At 36.3% G+C, this 22,298-nt stretch overlaps 1 protein-coding gene across 12 annotated transcripts in view; it reads right to left on the bottom strand.

Moving 5' to 3' along the window:
* arid1b (AT-rich interaction domain 1B) overlaps positions 1–22,298 on the bottom strand; it is a 219,233-nt gene that overhangs the window by 32,504 nt on the left and 164,431 nt on the right. For 6 of the 12 annotated variants that reach the window (XM_004914631.4, XM_004914629.4, XM_004914634.4 and 3 more), the window contains 5 exons: positions 22,083–22,172; positions 14,989–15,171; positions 13,034–13,352; positions 10,585–10,713; positions 3,884–4,017 (listed from right to left, as the gene is read on the bottom strand). In XM_004914631.4, coding sequence (XP_004914688.1) covers positions 3,884–4,017; positions 10,585–10,713; positions 13,034–13,352; positions 14,989–15,171; positions 22,083–22,172 — 855 coding nt within the window. The remainder of the gene's footprint in view (positions 1–3,883; positions 4,018–10,584; positions 10,714–13,033; positions 13,353–14,988; positions 15,172–22,082; positions 22,173–22,298) is intronic. The other 6 variants (XM_031902970.1, XM_004914632.4, XM_004914636.4 and 3 more) reach the window with 1 other exon arrangement.

Below are 22,298 nucleotides of genomic sequence, written 5' to 3'. Positions count from 1 at the left end.
CAATATTCCTTAATTTGATCATTAACCTTCTGTGAGGTACTGTATCAAACGCTTTAGCAAAGTCCAAGTAGATGACATCAACTGCCATTCCAGCATCAAGGTTCCTACTCACCTCCTCATAAAAGGCAACTAAATTAGTCTGGCAAGATCTGTTACGCATAAAACCATGCTGGCACAAACTAATAGTATTGTGAACTGCAATGTATTCAAGTACCCTATCCCTTATTACCCCTTCCAAAAGTTTTCCTACTACTGATGTCAGACTAACAGGCCTATAGTTTTCAGGCTGAGAACGGGATCCCTTTTTAAATAACGGCACCACATTAGCAATCCGCCAGTCTCTAGGCACCATGCCAGACCTCAATGAATCCTGAAAAATTAAGTGAAGAGGTTTGGCAATCACAGCGCTCAGCTCATTTAATACCCTGGGATGAATCCCATCCGGCCCTGGACCTTTGTTTACCTTTACATGTTCAAGTCTCTTTTGAATTTCCTCCCGAGTGACCCATGCGTCAGTAGCTAAATTACTAGCACTGGGCATATTACAAGGGAAGCCTTCATTATCTGGCTCCTCAGATGTATAGACAGATGAAAAATAAGAGTTCAAAATTTCAGCTTTTTCCCCGTTTTCATCAACCAACGTACCCCCCCGTGATAATAAAGTTCCCACCCCTTCTTGCTTCATTTTTTTACTATTCACATAATTAAAAAATAATTTTGGATTCTTTTTACTCCTAGCAGCAATATCCCTTTCCATCTCTATTTTAGCTTGCCTGATAGCTTTTTTGCATGCTTTATTTGCTTCCTTGTACCTGATGAAAGTTTCTGCTGTCCCAGCTAACTTGAATGCCCTAAAAGCACGTTTTTTCTTACCAACCTCGACAATAACACTTTTATTCAGCCATAAAGGTTTTGCTTTGCGATGCCTCTCCTTGCTTACTAGGGGGATATACTGTTGCGTATACCTACAAAGCAATGTTTTAAAGATGTTCCATTTTCCTTCTGTGTCTAACCCCATGAAAAGCCTTTCCCAGTTGACACATTGCAGAGATGCCCTTATACTGGCAAAGTCTGCACGTCTAAAATTGAGCGTTTTAGTTACTCCCTTATAGCGCTGTCTCTGCAGCATTATCTCAAAGGAGACCATGTTGTGATCAGCAGAAAACAAAATCCCACAGTACAAAGAGACAGCTAAAATAAAGACAGTGAAGCTGTCAGGATTTCCAGCAGGATGATCAGCAGGCAGGCATTAGTGTAATATTGTCACATATGTGGATGGGCAAAGTCTATGTACCAGATGTGCAGGTCTATGGGTTTCCATGTCAGCCAATGATAACACACACTGAGTAAAAACACTAAATTGCCTAATTTCCTATTCTGGTCAGTCAGTTTTGGTGTGACTGCACCATTGTCTGATGAGCAAATTTTATATTTCTCAAAGGGTGACAAGAATATTCTTAAGAAACTTCACCAAGCACATAAATTAGATTTTAGAATATTTTGTGATAATGTAAGAGACTTAGGGGCTGATTTACTAATCCACAAATCCGAATCCCGAATGGGAAAAAATCGGATTGGAAACAAACATTTTGCGACTTTTTCGTATTTTTTGCGATTTTTTTCATCACTGTCACGACTTTTTCGTAGCTGTTACGACTTGCGCGAATTGTCGCAACTTTTTCATAGCCATTATGACTTTCGTGAATTGTTGCGACTTTTGCATAGCCATTACGACTTTTGCGAATTGCCGCGTATTGAGCGCTCGAAAAATTTGCAACAATTCGCAAAAAAGTCGCAAAATACCGATCATTACGAAAAAGACGCATTCGGACGCTTTTCGGACGTTCGTGGATTAGTAAATGTAGAGTTGATAAAAGATGAGCATTATATGTGAAATTCACAATATGAATTAAACTGTCTTTCTTGAATCTCTCCCCTGGTCTTCTCTTTCTGACATGCTGTGCAGCCTTGTAGTAATAAAAAGGGTGCACACAAACAGATATTTACCTTCTAAAATTATAACTGTTCAATTAAAGAGTACAGTGAGCTTGAATATGCTTAAAGGATAAGTAAGCCTTTTACTTGATAAACTCTAAGAAGACTCTGAACAGCCTCCAAAATACCATAACTTTCTCCCTGCATTCAGTCTCATGTCGTTTCTACAACACATGCAGCTTTAAGGGGGATTTATCATGAAAATGTTTCATCATAAGGAAATAAGAAACTTTCTAAATATAATTAATTATGAAATAATTAATGCTTGCTCTTCAATTTCTCTTCATGCAAGGTTTCGATGGACAGTTCGAATAATTCCTTTGGAGGGTTGCACCCTTTGCCTAGAACACGTATTAAAGTGCACTCTTCCAAAATAACCAGCTTTGGCAGAAATCCTTTTTCTCTAAATAAAAAGGATTTGTGCCAGAGTCAGTTATTTTATTAGATATTGTTTGCACTGGAATCGGTTATTTAAGCTGGCTCTAATTAAACTATAGGGCAGGTCTCTTATAGCAAAACAGTAGGGCTCATTTATATGAGTTACTGCCCAGGTGCAAAATTGCCCTGTGTTTATAAATGACCCCCAATGACTGAATTGACTGAATGAGGGCTGTGTGCCTAATTAATATTTTGTAACTCCCTGGAACTTTAACCAGTTAATTGGTATGGTTACAGTGGTGTGTTAATATACCATGTTAGCAAATCTTTGCCCAAAATAACGGGCCTAAACAGTTTAGTACCTTAACCAGGGAGAAAAGCAGTACCTTTGTTATGGGTATACAAAAAAGTTTTGTAAGATACTAACTCAGTAACACAACAGGAAACCTTTTTACCACTGTAACAATTTTGCAAAGAGAATACAAGTTTAGAGCTCCTTCATACAAATATTAATATATAAACCAACAAAAGGAATGAGTGGTAAAAATAAAAGCGAGGATGAGAAAATGGGTGTTGAGTGAGTCATATATCATCATCACACACTTATAAATCAAAGTAATTTATTACACTGCCATATGTTTAGCAGAGAAAATCCAGGGATGAAAGCCAAGTTTCATTCCTAAAATTCTCAAACACACCCATAAGAGCAAGATTTACAGGTTATCTGTATTAACAGCAGGTTGATCAATCAAATCAAACCAATGTAGTACAGTTTTGTCAAAATAAACTAAATATCCTTGTGAAGCAGAAAGAAGAAATTATTTTCTTTTTTTATAAACTAAACATTGTCTTTTGGTATTTCATATTACTGTAATTGGGAATAAATCAAATTATGTTTTGCTTAAGGTAGACAACACCAGTTATAATTAAAACATGCTAGAACAACATAGTAATATGCAGTATAACATACATATACATATATATATATATACATATATACACTGGGACTTTGCAAAAAAAATATGAAGTTTATTTGAAAAGAAAATCCAACGTTGGATTTTCTTTTCAAATAAACTTCTTACTTTTTTGCTAAGTCCCGGTGTGTGCGGCTCTCTGCCTCTATACTGCTACTATTTTGTGCCAGTACCCTGGGCGTTTGAATCATCATTTATTTTTCATTAAGACCTGTGAATGCGGCATCAGACCTGTGAATGCGGCATCTATTTATTTTTTGTAGTATATATATATATATATATATTATATATATATATATATATATATATAATATATATATATATATATATGGCTGTGTCTGGGAGCATGAGCATGCTTCTATTTAAACGAGAAACTATTTCTCCTGTTTACTTGAGAAAATATGAGATATGAGAAAATGTATGTGTGCTAGCCATAGTCTTTAACCATAATTCCCCCCCCTTATCGAAATAAGCAGTTGAGGCCTACCAAATAAAGACAAGAAGAAGAAGAAATAGAGCAAGAATTGCATTGTTACCTGTGGAACTGTTCATCATATTATATGGGGATTGTTGGGAATTCATCATGCCAGAATTATTACTCATTGACTGGTTATATGCAGAATTTGACCCCATAAGCCCACTCTGGTTCATGCCAGGAAACCCGCTTTGCCTGTGTAAATAGGGAAAAAAAGTAGAGTAATTTTCATTATGCCAAACATACTTCTATTTTTCCATTTGGAAAGTTTCAGGATTACATGTGGTTAACTAATTAAACATTTACTTCCTTTTGCATTTATTTTTATTTTATTCTGAGGAGGCAGAGAAATGCGTGGGCAAAAAGTGATCATGTTAAAGTCAAAACAACATCCCTGAAGTTAGATTGATAAAAGGCGCTAATCACCATTGCTATAAGAGGTTCAGCAGCTGTCACATAATGTTTAACAAATGGCGATACAACCAGAAATGTTTGGAGTACCTGTCACAATAACAGCAAGAAGAGAAAATTGTATGTTGAAATTATGAAAAAAAAACCTACTGTAAATTACAGGAGAAAAAAAATAAACTAAACCAAATAAAAAAAAAAAACAAACTGTAGGTAGAAACAAAGGAATTCTTTACCCCTATCTAACGATTCAGCATTAACTTTATGGTGATATCCAAGGCTTTTACAAACATTGGTCTCCTCATCTCCCATTATACCCATGTTTATGGATACCTTAAGTCCAGTAGAATCAATTTAAGTAAGCATAAGTTTGGTTTAAAATATACTTTTTAAAAAAAATATAGAAGTAGCAGAGAAAACCATAAGGGTTCATGAACTGCAGGCATACATATGCTACAGCAGATGCCTTATGGGCAAATCTCATACAGACCAGACCTGATTTTACACTTACTTTTTCAATAAAAAGAGGGAATCATTTTGGTCATATTGAGTTTAAATCATACTGGATTTCCATTCGGTGCCATAGAAATATATGCAATTATTAAAGTGACCAAACTTGCAGTTAACTTGATTCCTAATGCTCAGTGCAACTGCTATCGGAAGTACTGAAGTGCGAGGCTATGCAATGTATGTGCATGAGGCAACAATTAAAGGCCATAATTCATGTTTATACACAAATATATTTACAGATGTTTACGATGGGTTTAACAGACAGATTAGGATCTGCTAATATAGTAATTTAGTTATTTTTCTTTGCAGAATCTTTCCAGTTCAAGTTTGCAGTAGGAGACTGCTATTAATTCCCTGTTCACAAGTTGTAAAAGGCTTTGGTTGCCTAAGAACCATTCTTCTGAGAAGACACTGTAGATTATATTTTAAAGAAATGTATATTTTTAAAAATTCTTGTTTCCACATTTCACGTTAGTTTCTGCTGCAACAGACCCATTTCCCCCAACTGGAAAAGAAGCACCTCCCTACTATCATTCTAGCCTGTCTTGACTTCACTATGAACCCAAGAAACAAGAGGTGACTACATTCCTTTTATCCCTTCGATGACACCAGCAGTTCCAGCCCCAGCAAGATGGGTCAACAATGGTTATAGTTTTAATTTGACTACACACTGTATCTAATAAGATCCTTTTAGTTTACAAAAAAAAACCAATTATTTAAACTACAGCTTAAATATCATTACATACCAGATTTTTATGTTTTACTTAATTTATATTCATACATTATTTACAATTATATATCTGTAAGATGCTAAATGTTAAACCAAAGCAATGAGAAATCAATTTTGCTATGACAAAGACATCATTTTAGATTTTTATCATATTGGCCATACTACACATGACCTAGTTCAAAATGAATGCAATAGAAATCTTCAAAGATTATACTGATGCTGAGGCAACAAAATAGAAAGTCTTTCACTCTACTACTTAATGTGCTCCCTACGTTAGCTAAAAAAACACTGTCTTACATCTGTAAAATGTAGATTATGTATTAACATTCCTTTTAACATTTTAAAGTTTTCTTGAAAATTAAAAGCAACGTCTCATTTCTTGATGTTACCGATCGTTTAATTACCTCCTTATATTCAAGCTGCATGTGTTTCTACAATTTCTGCTAAAAATGAAAATTCTTTACAAGCTTTTAAACGCCATTTGGCCTCATTTATGTTTCTCCTTTATCTGGCCTTTTCCTTAAAAGATTGGTGTAGAAAGACTTTTAAACAGCAAACAGATTTTTTTCTCTTTACTATTTGGAAAAGGCACGTTATGCTACAGTAAAAATAAAACATGCTTTCAAAGCGGTAAAAAAAGAAATTTATACAATTCCAGCCTACAGAACAAAATTGAAAGAAGGTGTCAAAATTGTGGGGTGTTCATTTTTTGTTTGGTCTTTAGAAAAACAGTTTGGAACAAATAATCCCAAATCCCCAGCTAAACACTGGTGTGTATTGAATAGAACAGTGCTGTCCAACTTCTGTTGTACCGAGGGCCGGAATTTTTCCGACCTACGTGGTGGAGGGCCGATAATGGAAGCCAGTTTTGACCACTTCCCTTTTTGAAACCGCACCCACTTGAAACCACACCCATGTTATCACATGACCGTACCCATATTAATGGTTGTAGTACAGCAAAAACCTGCCATACTCTGCCTGCCCTACCCTGCCTGTGTGTGCCATACTCTGCCTTCCCTACCCTGCCTGTGTGTGCCATACTCTGCCTTCCCTACCCTGCCTGTATGTGCCATACTCTGCCTTCCCTACCCTGTCTGTCTGTGCCATACTTGGCTGGTTTGTGCCATACTTGGCCTGTGTGTGCCATACTCTGCCTGTGTGTGCCATACTCTGCCTTCCCTACCCTGCCTGTGTGTGCCATACTCTGCTTGCCCTATGATGACTGTGTGTATGGCACACACAGGCAGCCTACAGTGACACAATGCTGGCACTGCTCCAACAGTCTGCACAATAACTATATATTAAAAAACTTTTTAATTGCAGTACCACCTCAGTATATGTTCTTTTTGTAGTGTGCAGGGATTATTTGTGGGTTTCTACTGCTCCTGAGGTGTGAACAGGGGAACAATATGGGTGATTACAGCCTGAGCCTGAGGTGTGAACACTGCAGGGGGTGAACAATGCAGAGATTAAAAGGTGTGAACAACACAAGGAATTACATATTTAAACAATACAGCCTGATTACAGCCTGATTCTAAGGTGAGAACCATGCAGGGGGCCATTTAATCTCAGTACTGATACCATTTAAAGCTTACACAAGAGTAAGCCATCAAAGCAGCCAGACAGGTGGGGGGCCACACAGAGGGGGGTCGCGGGCCGCCAGTTGGACAGCACTGGAATAGAACATGCACACCTCAGACCACTTTCTATTAAAATTATGAAAAACTGACCCTGAATTTTGACCTTTGTTTTATATAAATATTTCTCTGTAGGGCTGTGCATTTATACATCTCAAACAGAAGCATATTTTCATGTAGTACAGCAAAATATATTGAGGTCAAAGCATGAAGAAACCTACAGAAATATTACAGCATTATGGCAAAAAAGCTTTACAATGCCTGAATTACTGCAGTGTCTTATTCTTCTTGTCCAAAGGGTTTAAGATAAACTCCTGTTTACCCTCAAAGGCTAAAAAAAACTGATTTTAATCAGAAGAGCAGGGGGTGTTAAAGGAATAATGTCATGTGTTTTTCCAAATGCATCAGTTAATAAAGCTTCTCCAGCAGAATCCTGCATTGAAATACATTTTTCAAAAACACAAATAGATTTTTTTTACATTTAATTTTGAAATATTACATGGGGCTAGCCCTATTCTTCATTTCCCAGGTTGCCCCAGCCATGTGATTTGTGCTCTGATATACTTCGGTTACACGTTACTGCTTCGCTGCAAGTTGGAGTGATATCACTCCCCCTCCCTTTTCCCCCAGCAGCCGATCAGTAAAAAAATGGGAAGGGAGCAAGATAGCAGCTCCCAGTAGATATCAGAATAGCACTCAATAGAAAGAAATCCAAGTCCGGCTTGATACTCCTCCAGTTACATGGGGGAAGGAGAAACAGGTTATTTGAAAGCAGTTCTAATGTGTAGCGTTGGCTCCTTCTGAAAGCTCAGACTCAGGCACAATGCACCAAGATGGCTGCCTACACACCAATATTACAGCTAAAAAAAGATCCATTTGTTGGTTCAAGAATAACATTTTAAATGGTAGAGTGAATTATTTTCTATATAAACGGTGTAATGAGAAATAAAAAGTACACCATAAAAATCATGACAGAATCCCTTAATGAAAAAAAATTATCATGGCTTGAAAAATTCACATGACGTAACCCGTGGGAAAAAAAAAAAAAAAAAAAAAAAAAAGATTTAAAAGAAAAATATAAAGTAAATGTACAGTTCATGGCTAATGGAAACCACAGAACAAGACAACCAAAAATCTTGAAATAAAAAATAAAAGAATAATGTCTTCTAATACAAAGAGCAACAAAAATCTTAAGCTGGCACGACGTGGTCATAAGAATTTTAGATGGGAACAAACTGTGTCCTTGCGTAACCATAAGATTGTCTGGGTCTGCAGAATATAAAAGGTAAAAAGAAGAGCAGTAGCTCTGAGACACCAACTTTAGCACATCCATTAAATGAGATTTCTAGCCCTAATAAAAACTTTCTTAAAACCTTGCAGATGGCTGTCTTCCAGGGTTCACATTTAAGTGATATTTTGCTGATCAGAGAAGGTCACAAATATAAAAACCAACAGATTTTTTTCAAATAGATTAAAAAAAAATCCCTGTAAAGCACCACAAAATAGAAGTGTACTGTTTAAAAATTTAATTTTAAAGAACATCTTCTATGGTTTGCTTTATATACTTATAAATATATATTTTATACATGAATAATTTCTCATGCTTTGAAGTTTAAAACCTCAAGTTGTTTTTCCTCTGATTTTCTTCTCTAAGTCTAACGTACAAGTTTGTTTCAGACCAAGTTCTCACTACTAATACAATTTCACAAAAGACTGCAGGGTAAAAGAACAGAACAGTAGGGCAACTGGTAAACCAAACTCATTAACTGAAGGGACAAACATCTGTATGTTCTGACCTATTAAAGGAAAGAAGGAAATTTGTGGTAAAACAACCTAGGAAATGGCAGTGTAATCAAGACTGAAATTACAATTTTCATAAGACTCTAGACAAAGCAGGGCAATTGGAAACAAAGGGAAATAATAACTGACAGGAATAACCTTAATCTGATATTGTGCTTTGACAGTAATCGTTCTTAAAGCTACAGAAGCCTTTGAAATAGGGTCACTATTTAGATAGACTTCAAGAAACTGAAGGTAAATACAATCAAAATCACTAATATCCTGCTTTTTATTTTTATAATCAGAGAGCTCAAACTGATTTTATATTTTAGCATACAGAACTAAGAATTAAAAAAAAACGAACAAGGAGAAATTGGCAGTAGGAATCTGCCCTGGATACGACATACACGGAGTATGAATGCTTTACCTACACCTACAAGGGTTTCCTCAGATTTACAGACAGTTTAATCGGCTTCTGATGAAACTGACCCTATTATGTTGTGTGAATGTGACAGGGGCAGGTAAATAATGCTTTATTTCTGAATGACAAAATAAGCCTTTTTTTGTTACTCTCTCAATTAAGATTTGTGCAAACACATGGGGGTTTCTACCCAATGTGTAACTTTTTTATTATAATAATATTGAATATAATTCTGCTTGAAGGTATAATACTAGTTAAAAAATTAAACTAGCTAAAAATTAACTAGCTGCCACACTGCTCAGCAAAAAGGAGGGCCATCAACCCTCACTAGCAAAAGGATTGGGGTGCTTTCTTGTTTCCTATTAGAGAAAATATTTTTTTTTCTTACAAACTATAAAAATAAAGAAAATACACTGCAAAGTGGCTTGTTTTTGCTCAACAGTAGATAATGGTTGACACCGCCCTCTCCTGACAGGCCTGCAAAAGTCTTTTCATCATGATCCGATCATATAACTATCATGTAACTGGATCAACCTAATTTGGCTCAGCAAGTAGGTAGGTGGCCAAATTGGAAAAAGAACTGCTCATTTGGTAAGGCTGGATCTTTTTGTGTATGGCCATACTAAATTAAACACCAGACAAGTTAATCAACTCTGGTTTTAAAAATAGCAAAAATAGCTTTATAATAAATAGTTCAATATTATTTTTTTCTGTCTTTTAAAGACATCAAATAAAGAGTAATTCTTCAATAAATATATAAAGGATTAGTTATCACTTAATACAGTACAGCAGGTGATAGAACAGAAATTCCACCATCAAACTGTGAGATTCTTTTAATACTGTTGTGAGCAGACGGACACTTAACACAGATAAAATGGAACAATACAATATAAACCATATATGTCACACAGTACATGTCCAAATAAAAACAACTAAATAAAAATACAAAAAACTGAAGAATAATATTTTTCCTAAAAAGATTATTGTTACCCCTCGTACGGGGATGAATGGCAGAAGCACCAGAAGCCATGCAGCACAAAATGACAGTGCCTTAATAGGCATGCAGTTCTCTCCACATAGGTTAGTAACAGCACACAGCATCAAATAAGCACTGTGATGAAGGCAACACCATTCAAATGTACAAGTGCCAGCAGCAGGCAATAAAGCAGCCCATTCTGTTAACAGCCATATGCCAAGTTCACAAACAGTTAATTGCAGAGGGATAAGCTGGTTACAAAATGCTCAAGGATCCAAGTCCACATTTCATTGCTACCTACCCGTACTGATCAGTCTGATGCATCATTGAAACCTGAGCGTTGCCATAGTTGGGATGCTGTGAAGAAAACATGGGGCGTCCGCCAGCCCCAGACTGGCTGGGATAAGTAGGTGACCTAATGTATGGTGGCCTAAAGCAGGATAAAAGAACAGGCTACTTTGGATTTTAACTAAATAAGCAGGAGATAATTCAAATACAGCTATGGAAAGGCATATTCTACATTTCCAAGTTACATAACTAATTAAAATAATGCCCAGTAAAATAATAAAAGTGTGCTGCATCTGCTATTGTCACCTTTTCGTTGTTCATGTTTCAGACAGATGTACCCCGCAGCCCTGTAATTTATGCCTTAGTATCAACATCCATGCTTACACAGGGTAGATTTATAGCAAACACACACAGACCCCATGGGGATACCAAGGTGCACTGCTTATAAATATACAGTTAATTTAGTCATTGAAGCCTGAAGCTACACTATTCTTTTACTTACTATTTTACATTATTGGATACAATTCGCCTACAACATAAGCATGTGACCGTTTTCTTGCACTAAATATTAGTCTCATCGGCAGAAACTGAATTGTTTATATATATATTCAATGTAATGTCCTAATTTTCCACATTGAGTCTCATGAAGACCTCATTCTAGGACTGTTACAGATCCTGCTTTCCAGCACAGTGGGAGAGTTGCTCACTAAGGCATTTAGAGGTAAACTATTTGTAAGTACAAGTTACCTTTCTGTTTTTCTGGAAATTAATAAAAGAAATCAATTAGGGGTCTGCCAGCTAATTCAAAAGTATATATATGAAAGAGAACTGCCATATCACTTCCCATAATAGGGCAAATTTGCCCATTGTTGATAAAAGAATACCATAAATATAACATCATGTTTTGAGGCATAAGAGGATGCTGCTAAGGGAATGCTTAGAGGCTGGCACCAGCGTGGTTGCATAATAGATTACCTTTTTGGCAACACATGTTGTGAGCTGAAGGGTTGATACAGGATCCATGCCAGGCCTTTGGCAGTCACCTGAATGACTGGATCAGGCAGTAAAGTCAGTAAATATGCTCAGCTGATATGTAATTACACTCCCCCTTCAATCTTCATCTGAGCATATTTACCAGCATATTTAGTTGGAATCACCTTAGCAGACAGGCAGAAAAATCAGAATGAAAACTAGTTTAAGTCAAACTGATAAAAGTGTCTAATTTTATCAGTATTTGTGCCCAGCTTTATATAAAGGAAATAATATTTCAGCTCTCACTCATTTGTATACGTGTAGATACAATATACATATACTATGCACTAATGACGTAAACATAGCAGTATCCTGGTAGAAAATATAGATTATATAAACTGTAAAGCACAGACCAGCTAGTTTGCTGAAACTACCTAATACTGACTGTCAAAAAACATACGTTTATGTGGATTCAAAAGCTAAAGGACCTAAAATGGAAATTTTTGTTTGTACATGAAGTCATTTGTATATAACTATACATTGTTCCCTTATTGCAAACACCAAGGATGCCACCTAAACGGCTAGTATATTCAAGGACCAAGGCTTCCTAAAAGAGGTCAGTAAAAGAGGTGCAGGTTGGGTAGGGTCACCATTGCACAGTACTGTATGTGGCGTTACCACAGCCCTCCCCCTCCCTGACATCATCTTTTATATCAGGTGAAGAGATAGGGGTTGGGCCTTTAAGCTCCTTGCCCAACCTCAGGGCAAGTCAGCCGATGGTTAAGAAGCGCAGGGGTTAGGGTAACTGTTTTAAAGTAAGCATATTTATATGACAGTAATACCAAGTGTAAATTCTGGCATAAAAGCAGCCAGCAGTTAAAATTCTACATTAATTGATGCATTCAGCTACATCACTTATTGTGCCAAAATCTTCCAAAATGTTTTCTATTGACTTGAAATGGTGATGCCAGCTTTGAAGGACCGTAAAATAATGGTACTATTTATGGAATTCAAACCAGGTAGGAACATTTAAATAATAATCTGTTATTGTATAAAAGCATGCACATTTTTGCTAGTAGTGATCTATATCATGTGTCTATCATAGATTATAGCTGGTGACCAATGGCAACTGTTATTAACTATAACCAGCGAGTGACCACAATTAAATGATTGTATTGACTACTGCATTCCTGTATGTATTATGTCATTTTTTGTAGGCACTTTCTAGTTACCAATGCCTAGGTTTATTCCCTTGTATATATGTTGTGCTATTTGTGGGGACAGTGACAAGTTTTTCCCCTTTCGTTTCTGAGCTATTTTTAATTCATTTTTAAGGTGCTCTGCATTAATGTAAATTTTTGGTAACTTGCTTGCTTAGTTGATAACAAAAATATATGAGAGTGTCACACTCTACAACTATTCTTATTGGATTGGTTACAAGACACTTCTTATTACTCAGTGCTATTTAATATACTATCAATGAAACAAACCTGTTTTGGGCAGAATTTGCGGCAGCCTGCATCACAGCCGCAGCCGCTTCCTGTGCCTTACGATTCACAGTTGGCATTGGTGGTCCCATTCCTGGAGTTCCTTGCTGCGACATGCTGGAAGAGTTGGGGGGCAAGTTACCCATATTCGTGGCATATGTCCTGTTCTGCATTGCATTCCCAGGCATCCTGCCCATACTCATAGATCCACTTGGCCCTTGTCCATGTATCTGGCTGTTGGCATTCATATTGATGCCTGGGCCAGGACCACTGTAGCTTGTGTTTTGGACTCCAGTGTAAGATGGTGACCTTGAATAATTGCCTTTAATACAAAAAAAAAACAAAAAACCTATAAATAATTTCACTGCAAATGACTGGCTGGCATTTATGTCACTGGCAAAGATCTAAACTCAAGAAGCAAACAACAAGAAACTGGGCCTTAAAAGTACTTTTAGTTTGAAAAAAATGTGGGGCCTACTGACAACTTAATTTATTCCTTTTAAAACTAAACTAAACTAAACTATGGCTCTGCATTGCCAAATGCTATCTGAGGTTGTCTGGTAATGCAATTTTCCATGGTGTTAATAAGTCAGCTGTAATATGAAATAGGCTTATCCCCATCCTTTTTTTCCATTTGTGAGGAGCACCTCAGAAAAAATCCTGAAATTAAAAATGTGGTTATTGTTGAATTAGAAAAAAAAAGAACATAGCATATGAAAACGGAATGCAGGAGCTGCAGCCTGTAGACAATTCCACCTTTAGTGAAGAGGTTAAAATAAAAAAAAAAAAAATATATATATATATATAACACAAAGCTTTTCAAGAAAAAGCTTCAGGGCACAAGTAGCCTACATTCATTTCTGCTCATAAGTTACTACTGAAGTTAGCTAGACCACCCAAGGCAAAATGCGCGACTTCTAATCAAAGCTGTCAGTTTTATTCCACCCAGTTCATTTTGCTATTAAAAGAAAGGGAAATCCAGTGTGTTATTTTCAAAGGAGCAGTGCCTATTGTTATATATGACTGCTATTTAGTCAGTTCAAATGATCACAATCACTGCAGAAGACACAGAGAAATGTATTGTTGTAGGTTTTAGCAGTTTGTTGTAACAAGAACTAAACAACTGCAATAATTAATCAGATGGTAAATTGTTCCAAACTTGTAGGAGCAATAGATGAGTGGAGCAAGATTGCAGTGATTAAAATCAGCACTTAGAAGCCCCACTGATTTTAGGATCGCACATCTGCTAAAAGATGGTGTAAGGTAGTAAAAAAAGTAGTTCCAGCTTTTACTCTCCAGACAACTGCTGCCTAGCAAAAAGATGGGGAACTTCTGTCTGGGGGGCAGCCCCTGTAAGCTGACCCTGTCATTAACAGCAGATGTCAATGTGAGTATGATTTATACCACAATACTCTTACTCTCAACCCAAGATGACTTCAGATTCCAGTGTCTGCTTACAGGACTAGCCCAAAGTTGACAAAATATGGGATCTGAAGTTACTCCAACTTTGAAAGACTTCTTATAGCAATTAATGGAACTTTGCCATATCCATATCTGTTGAATTATATTCATATTTTATTACAGGGCTGCAAAAGTGTGCTTTCCCCCTATTACTCAATGCTACTATCAGCCTGCCTTTGTTAAGGAAATTTTAATTTATATATCAGTAAACCTAAAACGAAACCTTCTACCATTAAACCTAAACTAATATAATTTATGCATATCACAGATTAATCATTAATTGTTTTAAAGAAACAGGACCTGAGGTTGTTTCAAATGTACCTTTTCAGCTAAGCACTTGAGTCACCTATAGAATGAGTAAGTCTGGTTTCTTGCCTTAAAGATTAAAGTAGTTTGAACATAATAAAAATATATATTCTAATATAAACTAAACTTATTACCCATTTATTACACTTTGTCATTGAGCATCAATGTTAAATCTGACATTTACACCTTACCCTGTGGTCCATATTGACCCATCTGAGACCCATAGCTGCCACTTGAGTTGCTCTGGGGAAAGCTGCCCATACCAGGATGCATTTGGCCTCCAGGAGGAGGAGGATGAGGCGACATCGGTGGGCCAGTATGCTGAGGTCCATACTGCGGTATTTGATTGTTCCTTTGCACAGCAGATATAAAGCCTAAAATATAGTCATTAGATATCATAAATATGCATGTTAAATACATCTACATTTTCTCGAACATTTGTCACCACATGTGTTTATAAATCAAGTCTACCACAAACTGGATCCTAGAAACATTTAAACAGTGCAGTAAATCTACAAGGACAACAGAATTACATACTGTTTGATATGACCATCTGTATTTACCAACAATTTTATCTGAATGGATGGGGTAGCGAACTATGACAGTTTTTACTTTGGAATCTGCTTGTGGCTTTTTCATGCACCAAGTAGAAGCATGACCACATACTTCATAGACCAACTGCAAACCAATGGTACAAGAGTATTTGCCTCCCAAAGGAGCCATTCACTTAACAATGGTTTGGCCCTATGACCACAATCAGCCAAACCAAATTGATGCATGTGGAGTGCAGCCAGGCCTGGTCACTAAGACCAGCAGACCCAATGACAGATTGATCTCTACACTAAAAGGCTGAATTTCCAGTTAAAAAACAAAACAAATTACAGTTTCAGTGCAGTAAAATGACAACTGAGGTAAGTATCTCTTTCTAACTTGCCTCATGGAATCAATGGCACAGAAGAAACAAATTTGCCCTGAGTAGTACCAGGTGTTAAGATTAGGGAGCACATGCCAAAAATAGCAGCAGTGCATCAATCAATCAATCAGAAATCAGTCTTCCTCCAGCAAGTGCAAATAAGACAAAGAAAGGTAATGTATGATTGTTTTCTAAGTATTCTGAATGTAATTTAAAACCTGTTAAATAAATCCTCTATACCTCATTTATATAAAGTATACTGCTATATCTGGCAGGTTAACAGTTTGTTATTGTAACATTTTCAGTGTAGGTCTACTGAAATATTTATGCTTTCCAGCAGGACAAGTACACTTCTCTCTTGATTTAACAGTATTTTATCACTATATGACATCTCCCAATCATATAGTTTCTGCATTTAATTATGGTCTCACCCCTCTACAAAAGTGTCCGGATCTGTTCCTTAATACACTGACATCCAGTCATTTCAATGGCACCAGATATATTGGAAACAGCTTAAGAACTCTGAACAGATCTGAATGTTTTTGTGTTCGGTGACTTTACTGGGGTCTGACTTCACTAGTAACAATAACAAACAGGGACAAGTCTTAAGATATCTAAGAAAGTGCAAAAGGAAAAGCAATTCTCCCTTTGCTACTTCAAGCAGAAACAGAATGTAAACCAAATAATAAAGTAAATGGCAATGCACACCACACTGGCATCTACTTTATTATTTGCTTCAGTAGGAACAATCTCCAATTTGCACTGTGTGGTACTTTGCAGTCTCCTGCAGTTTGATAAGTTTGGCTGAATTAGCACATAAGCGGTGGCTCCTGTTGTTTTTATTGGATGGAAAGGCCCACTCATGTTAACTAATACAGATTCATGATGATAGCTTGTTGATTCTTTGAACTGCAAAACCTTGAACACTGCCTCTAAATAATTTCCCCTGTTTTCACTGGTCTACAACCCAGATAAAAGCCCTACACTTCCCTTATATCCTAAATGGCTATATGACTAAATGTATGCATGTTTATGTGTGTATATGTATATATGCATGTGTATAAGCTTTTGTAAATATATACATGTATGAATATATGTGTCTATGCATAAATGTGTATTTATGCATGTGTGTCATATAACTTAGGATGAAATATTAAATGAAAAGCGCACAGAACTTCTACTGTTTTTAATTTTAGACCTGGCAACCAACTAAGTAATATTCAGGAGAATGTAATTGCTTGGCAGGCTTTACACAAGTAACACTGTCAGATTCAGAGCCTGAGTAACATAACAATGAATACAAAGCTTCTGTTTATGAACAAAATTATACATTCTTCTGCTTTTTGCAATCAAAATGAGAGATTTTTAATCTATTTTCTTTGAATGACATTTATAATGAAAAAGCACAGTTTGCTTTTAGCTTGCTTTCCATCACCATTCCCAGCATTATGAACCTGTTAAAAGAAGCTGTTAAAATTTCACCAAAGTTTCTTATTTATGTCTGTCTAAAAGAGGTTAAGATGTGTATGTTTACTTATGAGGGGTCATTTGCGACTGCAAGTGCAGTGCACAAGGTGCAATTTCCAGTGCATTCGGCATGTGTTTTTTTTACCATAATGCAGCATTCCAGCACTGTTGCACATGCCAGGGGGCATTAAACATTACACAATTGCAGCTGATGCATCAAATTTAATGCAATTGCCCTTTACTTTGCCGCAAATCAGATGCAAATGTGGCTGATGTCATTCCTGGTGCTCAGCAAGCAAGTGATGTGTTGGCACTATTCTTTAGGCACTGCGCCCATTGATATAGGGCACTGAGGGAACCCTGGCGATACATGACTGGTGGGAGTTTTCCAGGACTGCAACTGCATTTGTAGTCGTAAAGGACCCCTACGGTTTTGTTGAAGAGTGAATTCCCTCAAATCTCAGTAGATGTTGCTTATATTTCTTGCAAGTCTAGTCTGCACCAAACATCTCTCACTTTACACAAAATTTAGTATGGGCCTGTTATATTAACCAAGTGGTCAGGATTGGTTCAAAATGCAAAAAATGTCACATTCGGCCATAGTTTTTGGACTTTGCAGGTAGAAAAATTGCTGCAGGTCTGTGTGCTTCGGTGACTGGGAGCACCAAATTTATGAGGGGCAGACAAAGACCCCGTGCTCTTGCGTCCGGTGTATCAGTGAATGGCCACTACTGATTTTCTTCTCCACTTTCGGAATAGCAGAGACTAAACAGTAGGGGTTATATTGACTTTAAAGTGCAGTTAAGCCTTCATGTCACAATGCTCCCTTCTATAAAAACAATTGTTGTTTATATCTTAAGCGGAGATCTAAATCTTGTATTTTAAACTAGTGTGCCATTACACCCAATCTTGCTGCTGATATTTTTAATATTATAGATGCAGATTTGCGTGTCTCAATCAACAGCTATAAATGGACACCTTAATTAAATTATTACAATTGTATTTATGGCAGAAAACATTTTGCAATAAATGAATAGAATGCAGGTTAATATAAATTGTGTTTTTGCTTGGACAAAGCAGTTTATTTACTGTTACTCATAAGGTTGTGTCACCTTCATTTCTCTCAAAAAGCAGCAGCACTTGATTAACAGCTAAACATCTAGCTTTATTTATAAACTGAACATTCTTTCACAGTCATTAAGGATCCTATCTAAAACAATGATTGTGTCATTAAGGATAAAACAAAATGATTGTGTAATCAATGAGAAAATGAAGATAGCACAGTAATATAAAACCCAATAAAGTAATTTTAAAATATGTAATTTTTAAAATCTGTATTATAAGGAGGTTTATACTCTTGTATACTTAATGATATAAATTGTTTTAATTGTTGTTATATATAATAGTTTTGTTAACCCTTTTTTCCCCTCCCATATTTTTCCATTGATTGTTTTTTCTTCATAACCAGATGGTTATGTGCACATGTAGCCTATGTCCTGTAACAGGGAATGCATCAGGCTTTTTATTGGACATGTAATATTCAATAAATATATGTTGTTACTTCATTTTTTTGGAGTGCCTGTCCAATTTGTTAGCAATATAAGTATCAACCATACCCACTAACAACACAAATCTGCTCTGCAGATCAAATCTAACCCGCTGCGTTGGACAAGGTGTTTTGTGACAAGTGTTTAGGACTATAACGGCAGTACTCTCCTGCAATGGAATCTCTAGTTAGTCACACACTGTACTGTAACAGACAAACTTGACACCAATTAGAATACCACAGAACAGATGAGAGACTGACTGTCTTTGTTGCTTCCTTTCAAACTGGGTCAGCATTCCAGAGTGATGACAAAATATTTTTTTCTTTAGCATTTGTTTTATTAAGAAATGGGCACTGGTGTTAAGGAAGAATGCTGTTTGAAGTGGGACAGGCAATCTTCTGTTGAGATATTTAAAACCGAAAAGCACTAACTTCTCAAACAGTGTGTTGTCTAGGGACAATGGAAAATCACTTGTTATGTGCTAAAAGCATCTACATGGTGTCAGCACAGCTGAGGGGATCTGAAAGAGAGCTGGCATGCCTTTCTGGAAACAATGACATTATTCTCAGGCCAGGATTCAGAACAAATACGTGTTTACTTTATGCTCGGTCCCAGCACTGTATGAAATCACTAAATATATCTGTTATAACAAATTTCTGTGCCCCTTCTATGAGCGAGAACTCCTAATTTTAAGTAATAAATAGATGAAAGTGCATTAACACAATTTTAAAGTAACATTTATAAATTACAATATTTTGCTTCTGTCCAGTGCTCAGTGGCTAAACTGGTTGTAGGTTTTACTATTAGTTCTTTAATGCCAGGTGGAGGGTACATAATATACATATAGGTATGTACATGTATAACATTATAGCAGTATAGTAGTAAATAAACACAAGAGCTGTCAATGCTGTCGTTTTGTAAATCTCTCTCCTATAAAAGCTAATGGCAGGGGAAGATTAAGCGCTGTACCGGACACCAATGCCAAGGGCGGTGCCAGCCTATGAATATAATTATTAATAAAAACCGGAGGTAAATAGTTAGAATCACTATATGGGGTTAATGTGGTAGGGTGGCTTGTTAATTTTATGATCATAAATCTACACGATCATGCAACTAAACAACACCTGTTTTTCAAAGTACAGGTATGGGGCCCCTTATCTGGAAACCCACTATCCAGAAAGTTCTGTATTACGGAAAGGCCATCTCCCATAGACTCCATTTTAATCAAATAATTCACATTTTTAAAAATGGTTTCCTTTTTCTCTGTAATAATAAAACAGTACATTGTACTTGATCACAATTAAGATATAATTAATCCATATTGGGGACAAAACAATCCTATTGGGTTTAAATAATTTTTTTTAGCAGACTTAATGTAAGAGATCCAAAATACAGAAAGATCCCTTATCCGAAAACCCCCAGGTCCCGAGCATTCTGGATAACGGGTCCCATACCTGTCTAAGCATTTGCACAGCTACTAAATTACTATTGAAATGGAGGACCAGGGAATGTGCATTGATCAATCCCCCTTCTTTTTTATGTTTGCAGCTAATTTGGCCAGATCAGTTGCAATTCTGTTGCAAATTTTTGTTTGCCAGGCTATAAATAAGGGGCTTTTCTATTTAGTGGCTAAAAATCCCTAAATCCTTGTCACTGTCTGCATATGCAAACAGTATCAAACATACAATCAGACCCATAAGACTGAAAGCACTTCAGTGAAAAAAAATATCTACCTACATAAATGTTTTGGCAGCTATACACTGAAAATTAAACACTGAGAATTAAACAAAAGTAAATAATGGGGCTATTTTTCTACAACAAAATCTACAGGAAACAGCTATAATAATGGACATATATGTATCTGCCTATCTGCTGGTGTTGGGAGCAGTGTAACATATCTCTAAACTTGATTAATATTTCAGAAGCATCAACACAGTAAAAGAACAAATATTACCAGCCAATGTTGTATTTAAAGTAAAAGTAAATGCATTTTCCAATAATTTTGTTTCCTTGCTGTACAAAAATATGAATATAAAAATACTGATGTGTGCTGAACAATCACACTTTGCAACTTAAGCACATAGAAGACGAAAACAATGCAGGAAATAGGTTGGAAGACTAGTTATTCCATGTATTGGGAAAAATTTGGTGGAAACATCCAAATCAGTTTCATCTTTGTTAGTTCCAGGTTAGTACATGAGATCCAAGAATGGGCTATAGCCTGCTTTTAAACACTATGCATTGAAAGATGAATATTTCAAGTACTTGTGCAATTTATTTCATTTTAGTTGCTGTTTCTACATTTTAGTTACTGCAGCATTCCTCTATAACTCCCACCACTTCACTACTAATAGTCTAGGATCCCGCATAAGTGTCTAGATATGGTGCAACTGTATACAATGGTTTGAATGTTTACTGCTCAACCATTATTGGTCTCTGTTCTGTTTGGATTCCCACTCTCTATTGGTTTTCATTACTTGCTTGCAACCTGGGAGCCTGCATGAAGAGTAGAAACCCACTGAACAACTGTTAAACTTGGTACAGGTAAAGGCTTAGCCTCAAAGCTAATTGTAACTGTAATATTGTGGACATTGTGGACAGACTGGCTTGAGTATTAGTATATATTTATAGAAATATTACATTAACTATGACAATAACAATTTATTGATAATCAAATTCAAATCACTATGGTCTTCAGGGAAAGGAAATACCTGAATTGGTGACTATATATATTTTTTGAGAAGGGTTGAATGCAACCAAAAAGTCTAATTTAAAGTTGTTGTTCAAAAAGCTTTAAACAACAATAAAAGCATGCCGTCTGAAGAATGGCAAGAAAACAACTCTTGTGCTGATGTGTTTCTATTAAAGTCACTAGCCTGTAAGCTCAGTCTAATAAATAAATTGTTCATCAGCTTTATTACACTGCACAACAGATCTGTAAAAGACAAGGAAAGTCCCATACTGAATAGACTGATGCATGTATCAAGCACAGCAGGAAGATGGAGAAAGCAGAACAAGGCAAATGTAAAAAGAGAAATGGTTTTGAAATGATAGGTCAAGATACACTTGGAAGTTCAGTGCAAAATCCTTGAAGCCACAGTAGCAATTTACATGTATAGTGGAATGGCTTCATGCCAGCTATTGACCTTGAGGAGCTCTAAAGAAATAGGGCCATAATTATTAAAAAAAAAATGTTAAATGTGGTCTAAAATACATTACCTATTTATAAAGGTGCAACATTAGTAGTGACACTTAGGTTTCCCATTTGGTGTAAATAAGTCTAAACAATATCTGGGAAACCGCAGTTTTTTTAAATAACTAGGAAGTCATTTTGAATAACACATTCTCACATACTAACCCCGATCCTGTGGCATTGGCGACTGGCTCAATGCAGGATGTGAACTGGATTCCGATTGGCTACCTGGAGGCTGTGGGGGCATTTGGTTTCCTACAAAAAAAAAAAAAATACAAGATCACACACATATATCAACATCCTTTTGCCATGGATATAACAAACAACAATATACCACAGAGCACCACAGATTGCTTTCTAATGACAACTACCAACAACACT

Source organism: Xenopus tropicalis, chromosome 5 (genome assembly GCF_000004195.4).
Source record: "Xenopus tropicalis strain Nigerian chromosome 5, UCB_Xtro_10.0, whole genome shotgun sequence".
NCBI classification, from domain to species: Eukaryota; Metazoa; Chordata; class Amphibia; order Anura; family Pipidae; genus Xenopus; species Xenopus tropicalis.
Note: the sequence above shows the minus strand (reverse complement) of the source record. Positions and strands in the feature narration are given on the sequence as shown.